Raw genomic sequence first — 10,790 nt, 5'->3', positions numbered from 1 at the left:
AGGAGTATAAATGATGCATTTTATTTGAAAAATTTCAAACATAAAATAAATATACGATAAATATTAAATAATAACATTTTTCTTAAATGTACTATGACAAGGACAATTAATTGCACATATAGCATATAAAATATTCCTAAAATGAATAATTCTTTTTGACAAATTCATGGAATCATTGTAACCAATCCGAACAAAAAAAGTAATTAAAATGCACATTAATTGATGAAAACTATTTTTTTAACAAATTTTAAAGGAAAAAATGGTATGTGGAGTGGAGGCCATCAATAGTCCCAATAATAAAACTAAAACTCAAGGCTATGACCCCATATGTACATAGTTAGTTTTATAGGTCTAGGCTGTGATTTTGATTTGGAAAATTATCATGACATTTAATTAGTTCAACCAAAGGTCAAACAAAAGAAGAAGTGATATTAATTTTCTTTCAAAAAAATAAAATAAATTGCAATTAATTTGACGATATCAAAATAAAGTTACCATCATTGTATTGTAAAAAACATAATAATTCTCTTGACATTCAGAATATTTATTATTATTGCATTATTATATTTACAATTGGAAACAAAAATTGACTATGATTTTTGAGAATCATAAATATGACATACCATTAGTGGAACACTTTCCTTAGTAAACCTTGATTAAGTTGACTGTCTTCATTCCCTCAAAAAAACTCTTACTAGCTTCCTTAAAATAAAAAAAAATAAAAAAAAATCCTCTTACTAGTAACTCTTTAAATACATACTTCACCTTTCAATTCGTTTTATTGTAATTTTTTTCTTGTTCAAGCTAAGAACCAAATTTTTCTACTTTGAAAATCTCTTGATTTTTTTAGGGTATTGAAAATCCCTTTTGTACCAATAATTATGTCTTTTCATTGGTGTTATTTTACTTGTCTATTTCTCCTGGTTGGTTTGGGAGTAGAGCTATCAAATGCTCAAATTCACCGAAGGGGCACCATGGATGTTTCTCTACCATACAAGAAAATAGGTTACTCTACCAAGAAAATAACAGTTGATCCCAAGGGGCACCATGGATGTTTCTCTACCATACAATCTGCTATTGATTCCATACCTTCAAACAATAGGTATTGGACTTCCATCAATATTAAAGAAGGCATCTACAGGTAAAATTATAAGTAGTTTTCATCATTATTTTTCTTGGAGACAAATTCATTAATTTATATATCGAAATCGATTGTTGAACCATATTGTATTTCTAGTGTCATCATTACATTTAAATGATAATTTTTTTTATTAATTAGTCTGATGGCTAGGTTTACACACTATAAGTCTGTAATTCTGTGTTCAAACCCCGATCCCTTGTAAAAAAATGTCTCGAGTAGCTAAAAACTGAGTTGCACCTACCAGATTAAGTAGAACTATGTGGGATATCATAGAACAGTTGTATACTAATATTTCCTTACAACAAATTAATATCGATATTTAAATGAAAAATTGTTGAATTTTGTGGTGGTTTATTTTGTATAGGGAGAAGTTGAAGATTCCTTATGATAAACCCTACATTATTATACAAGGAGCGGGGATGAGCAAGACAATAGTTGAATGGAATGACCATGCAACTACTTTACAGAGCCCTACGTTCTTCACCATGGCTGACAATATTGTGGTCAGGTTTATTAGCTTTAGGGTGAGAAATAATACCTTGCTTTTTCATTTTAATGCCTATTGTGGACTTCTCTTCTTACATAATAGTTACTCATTCCCATTCATTCACTTATTGTTACTTAGTATAATTTAATTACATTTTCAATAACTCTTTTAGTTTTTTAGAGTTTAGAGGGCATGATATCGAATGAAATATTATTATTATTTATTACAAATATTATTATATTTTTTACTTTGAATCAAAATATAAATTTGTTAATCTTTAATGTTATTTAAGTTTATTAGTATACATTAATTTTTCCCATATGCAAATGTATTATCATAAACTAGAATTGAAATATTTCTTAATATATAGTCAAATTTTGTAGAAATTCATGTTAAATATGAAAAGGGAGATTAATATAATTGATATATTAGTTTGTTAGTCTATTTAAATTTATATCACATTAATTATTTGAATATGCTCATATAAAACAAGTTTTTAGAAATGTTAGTAGACCAGATCAGACTTTCGAACGATTAGTAATATGCCTAAAAAAATAAGTTTATGACAAGTCTTAGGCTTAGCTTAGGCATTAAAATTATTGACAGATCAGACTTAGGTCTTATTACAAAGCCTAGTTCGATTTAACATATTCTCACATTTACTTGCAACTAAATAGTCTCAAGTAGGTAGTAAGGTTAGTGAGCTTAGAGCAGTTTTTTCGTATAATTTTTTTTTTTTTCATATAAATAGATTAGAAGAAAAGTTTTTTCTCAACAAATATAATCAATTAGTTTTAATATATAGTGTAATATGCATTTACATTTACATGTAGATTTTTATAATGAAATTCCTAACTAAAGTTTCCTGTCAAAGATAATCATATTTATACTAATCACCATATTTTCCCCTTACGTTTCTTTTTTGCTAGTATATGTCGTGTCTTGCCTAGAATTGAATATTTGTTTTATCTTGATTTGTATCTCCTTTGAGCTGAACATGCAATAAATTTGACTCTTTATATCTCTGGAATCAGAATTCATACAATAATCCAAGAAATAGTAACCCATGGGCCCCTGCCGTAGCTGCGATGGTAAGTGGTGACAAGACTTACTTCTATAATGTCGGCTTCTTTGGTTTTCAAGACACTTTGTGGGATGATCAAGGAAGACATTACTACAAGAATTGTTTGATTCAAGGTGCTGTTGATTTCATATTTGGTGCTGGCCAGTCTATATATGAGGTAATAATTCTTATGGTTGTATCGAATAAATGATTCAAAATTACAGCGTCTTGCTAACCAGTGTGCTCTAGAGTATTGGTTAAAATTATAGAACTTCTTATTTAGTTTAAAAAGTGATTATCGAAGTATATTTGGATGTTTATAGTTTATTTACTTATTATAAAAAATGTAACCAAAAAAAAAATAAAAATTATGCAGGAGTGTTCTATATCTGTAATTGCTTCTGCTCTAGGTCAAGGGATTGCTGGTTTTATTACAGCACAAGGGAGAACAGGTGAAAATGATGCAAATGGTTTTGTTTTTAAGAATTGTAATGTGTATGGAGATGGAACAACATACTTGGGAAGACCATGGAGAGCTTATGCTAGAGTTCTATTCTACAATACCAATATGTCCGACATTGTAGTACCTACTGGTTGGGCGCCATGGTATTTCGCCGATCACGAGTAAGATCCCTAATTTACATCCATTATTTTTTTGTTCATCATCGTCATTATATAATTGGTGAATAGAACTCGTGTCTTCCATCATCGTCATTATATCTACACTCGTTTTTACAGGAACTACATACAATTTGCAGAGTATGGAAATATTGGAGCTGGTTCTAAAACAAACAAACGAGTGAAATGGTTGAAGAAGTTGGATTGGACAACCGTTAATATAATGGCGAGTGACAGTTTTGTTGATAATGAAGGATGGCTTAAGATAGCTTCAGAAATTTAGCTTATGGATGTAAAACAACTTCACTTTAACTATGAAAAAGGATATTTGATGGGTCGAATACCCTTTACTTTAATTTCTCACAAGTGAATTTAATACTGATTGTATTTTACTCGCTTCGTTGTAAGATCATTTACAAAAAAAAAAAAAATGGTTTGTCCCTAAAGATACGATCATACATAAATTTTTCATTATAAATTGACTAGTAACAAATGACAATTCGTATGAAAACGAGAACTTACTAATGTATTACTTAGAACAATTTCGAACACTTGTCAAATTTGTTGACTTCCAAATGTGGTCTTCGCCATCTCAAGGGAACTATTGATCATGGATTGGATCGTGTGATTCTACTCCTTCTATTCAAGGATTCTGTGCTTCAGATTGGGCATGAAACATTGGTATACTTTGGCTCAAATCCAATCTCGTGGTCATGCAAAAAGCATCCTACATTTGCAAAGTCATCCACTGATGCAATGTACGAACCATTATAACCTTATGGAAATTGTAAATAAATACGAATAATAATATCAATTTACGCTTCTATAATAAAAGGATATGTTTTAGATTAGGAGATCCCGAGTTCGAGTTCTGTTAAGGTCTTTAGATGGAGATAAAGATGTATATTTTTCTACGAGTTTTTTGAACTCGAATATATTCTCTATCTTAGACTAAGACATCATTCCTTCATGTGTCTCTAGAATGGTTTTATTCCTTTCAAGTTTTACCCTCCCCTCATGCTTGTCTAGTTGGGGAGAAGTATGCTTATAAGCCACATTTTCCGCCTCATCGGTGCCTTCCATTTCAACAATAGTATTGCTATCAAGCCTCAGACTCGTCTGATGGGGAGAGGATATGACAAATAATTGTCACTAATACTTAAAAAATACGTGACAAATATTTTTTTTTGTCTAGTAGTCTAGTGGCCGGACCTCACACAATTAAATGTGGAGAAGTGGGGTGTCCGGGGTTCGAACCCCGACCCCTATATAAATTATGCAATGTTTCTGCCAACTGAGCTAAGCTCACGGGGACTACGTGACAAATATTTGTCACTAATGATTATAATTTATCAAAGATTTTTAATAAGTTTTTTGTTTTTGACAGAATGTTTTTTTGTTAAAACTATTTGATTTAGAGAGAAAAGGGCATAGTAAACTCTTTTTTCCCAAAAAAGTAATTTAATAAGTATGGTAGATAATAATGTAAAAGGTTTTTTTTTGTTATACTATTGATTTGATTCCTAAAATAAAAGGGCCCAACCTTTGTTTCTGATAAAAAAAAAAATTTAATAAATATGATACGATAATAGGGTATGAGTGACTATTTTTTTTTTTTTTGAAGGGAGTGACTATTAATTATACCATAAAAACAAAAATTATCAAGTTTAAGTTTTAATTTAATTTTTGTCTAAAAAAAAGTTATAATTTAATTTTGAAAATAAAAAAAAAAAATTATTTAATTTTATGATAGGAGAGATTAACACACATTCAACAACAAACATAAAAGTACACCAAAAAAAAAAAAAACATAAAAAAATCACCTCTACAAAATAAAACCAAACACAAAAAGTACACATAAACTTCAGTTAATGTCTTCTTTCAAAAAAAAACTTCAGTTAATGTCTAGTCTCTTAACTCTTTATTCTTCTTACTCTTTCTCCGCCGTATCAAAAGGATTTTCATACCAAAAAAAGCATTATTTTTTCCTTTCTCTTTCACTTGATTCTCTCTTCAAAAATATTCCCTTTTTTAGCAGAATCATTGTCATTCATAACCCTACAATTCAGCGTTATTAAGAGATTTATTCCTTCAATCTTGCAAAATTATTCTCTCTTCTGTTACGCCACTTTCCACAGTTTTTTTCTAAATAAACCCTATTTTTTCAACAACAAAAAACCCTAATGGGTTTCAGAGTTTCCTACGTTCTTCACCTTGTTGTGTTGTTTTCTATGATGTTTGTTTCTGCATGGTCTCAAGATGATGTTGTTATGCAAAAGCTGAAAAGTTCTATAAAATCATCAAGCAATGATCTTGATTGGTCAGACTCAGATTTTCGCAAATGGAATCGTGTTCAGATTAATGGAAACACAGTCACTGCAATTCAAATTGCAGGTCTGAATATTCAAGGTTCTTTACCAAAAGAATTGGTGCAACTCACTCAGTTAAATCGTTTTGAGTGCAATGGAAACGCTTTATCTGGTGATTTTCCTTACATGCCAAGTTCACTTCAGTTTTTGTATATTAACAACAACAATTTCACTTCCATGCCAAGTGATTTCTTCACAAACATGAGTAATTTGATAGAGGTGAGTATTGGTTATAACCCTTTTCCTCAGTGGCAAATTCCTTCTAGTCTTAAGAATTGTTTAGCCCTTAAAGTTTTTTCTGCTATGAATGCTAGTTTAGTTGGTGTAATCCCTGAATTCTTTGGAAAAGAAACTTTTCCAGGTTTGACTAATTTGTATCTGTCTTTCAATTTTCTTGAAGGTAATTTGCCTAATAGTTTATCTGGTAGTTCTATAGAGAAACTTTGGGTAAATGGTCAAAGTAGTATTAATAGACTCAATGGCACACTTTCTGTTTTGCAAAATTTGACATCATTGAAACAAATTTGGGTACATGGTAATTCGTTTACTGGTCGTATACCTGATTTATCAAATCATGATCAATTGTTTGATGTTAGTTTGAGAGATAATCAGTTAACCGGTGTTGTTCCACCGTCTTTAACTTCGCTTCAAAGTTTAACAGTTGTTAATTTGACAAACAATTATCTTCAAGGGTCACTTCCTAAGTTTCAAAATCGTGTTCGTGTTGATAATGATATTGATAGAGGGACTCATAGCTTTTGCACTAAGGCTATTGGTCAACCATGTAGTCCACTTGTTAATGCTTTGCTTTCTGTTGTTGAACCTTTTGGTTATCCTCTTAAACTTGCTCAAAGTTGGCAAGGTAATGACCCTTGTCAAGGTGGTTGGTTGGGGGTTGTTTGTTCTAGTGGCAACATTACCATTATCGACTTTCAAAACAAGGGTTTTACTGGCAGTATTTCTCCTAATTTTGCAAGTCTTAGTTCTTTGACGAAGTTGCTTCTTGCTAACAATAATCTCACCGGTACTCTACCTAAGGAGCTTGCTAGTATGCCTCAATTGAAAGAGCTAGATGTTTCGAATAATTTGTTGTATGGTCATATACCGTCGTTTCGCGGCGATGTGGTTGTTAAAACAGGTGGAAATCCTGATATTGGAAAGGATAAACCTCATGACTCGCCTGACAGCCCCAAATCTAGTTCCGACTCTAGTTCTGGAGGTGAAGATAAGAAGAAATTGAGTGTTGGAGCAATTGTTGGGATTGTGATAGGAATTTTATGCTTAATTGGTACACTGGTTGTGGTATTTGTTATGTGCCATAGAAGACAAAATAAGCGTGATGACAAAATTGAAACTCCGAATGCGATCGTGGTACATCCTCGTCACTCTGGAGATGGAAATGGCGTGAAAATAAGTGTTGCAGCATCTGGAAGTTCTGGTGCCGGCGTTTCAGGAGGAACTGCTGGATTTAGTCAATCGAGTAGTGTTCAAAATGTGGAAGCTGGTAATATGGTGATTTCAATTCAAGTTTTAAGAGAAGTTACAGGCAATTTTAGCGAAAAAAACATATTGGGGAGAGGCGGTTTCGCTACTGTATACAAAGGAGAATTGGACGATGGAACAACGATTGCAGTGAAAAGGATGAAATCTGAAATGGTTGGTGATGAAGGGTTGAATGAGATCAAGTCCGAAATCGCGGTTCTCACTAAGGTTCGACACAGGCATTTGGTTGCACTCCATGGCTATTGCTTGGACGACAATGAGAAACTTCTTGTTTTTGAATACATGCCTCAGGGAACTCTTAGTCAACATCTCTTTGAGTGGAAAGACGACGGGTTGAAACCGCTCGGATGGAAGAGTAGGCTTTCCATTGCCTTGGATGTTGCCCGAGGTGTTGAATATCTCCATGGTCTGGCACAACAAATTTTCATTCATAGAGATCTGAAACCAACAAATATTTTGCTTGGAGATGATATGCGCGCTAAAGTTGCCGACTTTGGATTAGTTCGGCTAGCTCCAGAAGGAAAAGCTTCATTAATCCAGACTAGATTTGCAGGAACTTTTGGATATATGGCACCAGAGTATGCAGGTAATCACATTTTAATTATAATTTAGATTTTTTTTTGTTGCATATGACTTTTTATTTGTTGCACATATTAACTATCTAGGTTCCTACTTTGTGTCAGATGAGCTGCAGATAGTAAATTTAGTTATGCAGAAACAATTTTTTGCAACATTCTCAAATACTATGCCCTTTTTTATATGATCAAATTTTGGTCTAGAAAAAGTGCTTTGAGAAAGCAATGATGACAATTTAGATCCTTCATTCCAAGTTAATATCTTTTTTGGGATCCAATTCATTCTTTAGATGAGTTTTGTTTGATGTGCTTCGAGGTACTGCACTACACATATATTCGATTTATTATGTTAATGAAATAATGGAGTTATAGAAAGAAAAGGGAAAAAAAAAAAAAAAAGAAGCGAAATTCATAGTGAATCGCTTCACACTTCACCAATACAATACGTGTGAGTGACATTTCAACCTACTTTAAGGGAGGTAAATGTTATTTTCCCTTGTTTAAACTTTTGAAAATAAATACGATTATGAAAAAATTGAAATTTGATTATAAGGAAAAGCTATGTTGACTGGCTAGTGAATAACAATCTTAATGAGTGTGAGAAAATATCAAAAAAGTGATTTTCATGATTGTAAAGAAACACTTAGAAACACAACAAATTTATGCATTGCATAAAAATCTCTATAGTCTATATGGAATTCAATTTTTATACAATGTTAAATTACTTTTTTTTCATTCGTAAACAAACAGGCCCTTGTCATCTACAGCCAATTTGCATACCTTGTGATCTTCCCTCTACTTCGCCAATTGATATTTAGTTTTTAGTCGATTAGAAAGAATTTTTGGTGCTAGCATCTTATATTTTTCATGACATGCCCTGTACCTATGTGTAGCAACTCGCATCCTAGCATATTGGTAATTCTTCTCCGTTCTTGTTCATTTCCCTAACTCGTTAAAATGGTATGATATGTCACAGTCACCGGCCGAGTCACCACAAAGTTAGACGTGTACAGCTATGGCGTGATTCTTATGGAGATGATAACCGGAAAGAGAGTAATCGACAACAACCAACCAGACGAGAACATCCACCTTGTTACTTGGTTCCGCAGAATTATACTTAACAAAGGCTCGTACGAAAAGGTCATTGATCCAGCAATGGACATCAACGAGGAAGGCTTGGAGAGTTTCAGGATCATTTCAGAATTGGCAAGCCACTGCTGTGCAAGGGAGCCTCATCAGCGTCCCGATATGGGATACGTAGTGAATGTGTTAGCACCTCTTGTTGAGATTTGGAAGCCGGCTGAACCTAATGCTGATGACATGTATGGGATTGACTTGTATATGGGTTTGCCTCAAGCACCGAGTAAGTTGCAGAATCTTGAAGGAATGAGCAACACACTCGATGTTTCGTATTGTTCGTCGAAGGCTGCTAGTTCTGAGAATACGCAGTCGAGTATACCACCCCAGTCTCCTGGATTTGTTGATTCCTTTACATCTTCTGATGCACGATGAATTTTGAGAATACACGGTCGAGTATACAATTTAGGGGATTGAGATTAGGGGATTCTCTTAGACTAACTTGTGTGTTATTTCATTATTGTCAAAAAGTCACTCATAAATACGATGTTTGTTTCGATTGCAGCAGTTGGAACTATTAGATTGTCCCCTAATTTTCTTCTACAAAATATATTATACATCCCCCAATTTTATACTAATTTGATGTTTGTTATTCAATTACTAAGTGAATCAATTTTCTATTGTCTTTTTCAACAAAAAAAAAATTAATTCAGGATAATTTCCTATCCACCTCTTACTTGAGTGATTAAAATCTGGCCTCTCAATCCTCCATTTATCCTATACAAAACTTCTGGTCATATTCCAAACACAATCCATCCTACAATGCCTTTATCTGTGCAGTAAATTCTATTTTTCAACCTGAATTTTAACGCAAAGAACTGATATCCTGAATTAAGGAAGGAATTGAATGAGGAAATCAAGGCTTTGGAAACAAACAATACATGGTCTCTTGGACCACTTCCACCTAGAAAACATTGTTGGCATCAAATGGTTTTACATGGTGAAATTTAAGTCTGACGGCAAATGTTGATTGACACAAAGCTCGACTAGTAGCTAAAGGCTACATTCAAATGGATGATATTAATTTTTCTGATACATTTTCTCCTGTTCCAAACTTACTCTATATATGTATTGTTCACTGTTCTTGTAGCAAAACAATGTCATTTATTGCAACTAGATATCAAAAATGTTTTTCTTAATGGTGAGCTCTCTTAAAAAGTTTATACGACTCTTCCCTTGGGATATCACCCTCCTCATAAGAGCTTAGTTTGAAAATTGAACAGGTCTTTATATGGACTTAGACAAGCTTCATGACAGTGGTTTTTCAAATTTTCCACCTCCTTGGTGACACATGGTTTTATGTACTCTAAAAATGTTTACTCTCTTTTCACTTCAGGTTCTGAGTCCTCGTTAGTTGTCTTATTTTTTTATGTCGATGATATTATTCTAGCTAGACCAAACTCTTTTTTTAAGTTGAAGGAATTTGGTTACAGTTAACCATAATTAGTTAGAAAGAAATTCAGTTAGATGTTACTTTTAATTAGATAATTATTTCTGTTCACATCACTGATTCAGATCCTATATAAGCTGGATCAATATCATTGTAGAAGCATTCTAATCATTCTTCACTCAATCAATGAAGACCTTTTCATGAGATTTTACTTGGATGACCATGCAACTACCATACAAAGCCAAACGTTCTTAATCATTGCTGACAACATTGTAGTTAAATTTATCAGCTTTAGGGTGAGAAATCAACGAATTTCTTCTTTTATCACTACTTTCACTCCCATTTCTTTACTAACAAAGAAATGAGGGTGAGAAATTAACGAATTTCTCCTATAATTTTGAGGGTTTAGAATAAGAAGGTAGAAAGGAGATTTTGGTGAAAGGGTTCAACTGAATATTACTGATCAAGTAATGCCTTATATAGGCTTATTGTACAAGAGAAACTACC

The 10,790-nt window shown here is 32.8% G+C and overlaps 2 protein-coding genes across 2 annotated transcripts; both read left to right on the top strand.

Moving 5' to 3' along the window:
• The first annotated feature begins 974 nt into the window (after positions 1–974).
• Positions 975–3,592, top strand: LOC25482588 (probable pectinesterase 29). The gene is made up of 5 exons (XM_013611174.1): positions 975–1,141; positions 1,506–1,665; positions 2,663–2,869; positions 3,068–3,315; positions 3,430–3,592. The coding sequence occupies exons 1-5, from the start codon at positions 975–977 to the stop codon at positions 3,590–3,592; spliced, it is 945 nt and encodes a 314-aa protein (XP_013466628.1).
• Positions 3,593–5,487: 1,895 nt separating this feature from the next.
• Positions 5,488–9,448, top strand: LOC25482587 (receptor protein kinase TMK1). Its single transcript, XM_013611173.3, has 2 exons — positions 5,488–7,767; positions 8,733–9,448. The coding sequence occupies exons 1-2, from the start codon at positions 5,493–5,495 to the stop codon at positions 9,266–9,268; spliced, it is 2,811 nt and encodes a 936-aa protein (XP_013466627.1). The 5' UTR covers positions 5,488–5,492; the 3' UTR covers positions 9,269–9,448.
• The last annotated feature ends 1,342 nt before the right edge of the window (positions 9,449–10,790 follow it).

This window comes from Medicago truncatula, chromosome 1 (assembly GCF_003473485.1).
Source record: "Medicago truncatula cultivar Jemalong A17 chromosome 1, MtrunA17r5.0-ANR, whole genome shotgun sequence".
In the NCBI taxonomy this organism is placed as follows: Eukaryota; Viridiplantae; Streptophyta; class Magnoliopsida; order Fabales; family Fabaceae; genus Medicago; species Medicago truncatula.
The sequence above is the reverse complement of the archived record's forward strand: the minus strand, read 5'-3'. Positions and strand labels throughout refer to the sequence as shown.

Coding starts and splice junctions, on each gene's coding strand:
- LOC25482588 (XM_013611174.1), top strand. CDS start 975: ATGGATGTTTCTCTACCATACAAGAAAATAGGTTACTCTACCAAGAAA. Junction 2,870..3,067: donor CTGGCCAGTCTATATATGAG/GTAATAATTCTT, acceptor AAAATTATGCAG/GAGTGTTCTATATCTGTAAT. Junction 3,316..3,429: donor TGGTATTTCGCCGATCACGA/GTAAGATCCCTA, acceptor TCGTTTTTACAG/GAACTACATACAATTTGCAG.
- LOC25482587 (XM_013611173.3), top strand. CDS start 5,493: ATGGGTTTCAGAGTTTCCTACGTTCTTCACCTTGTTGTGTTGTTTTCT. Junction 7,768..8,732: donor TATGGCACCAGAGTATGCAG/GTAATCACATTT, acceptor GATATGTCACAG/TCACCGGCCGAGTCACCACA.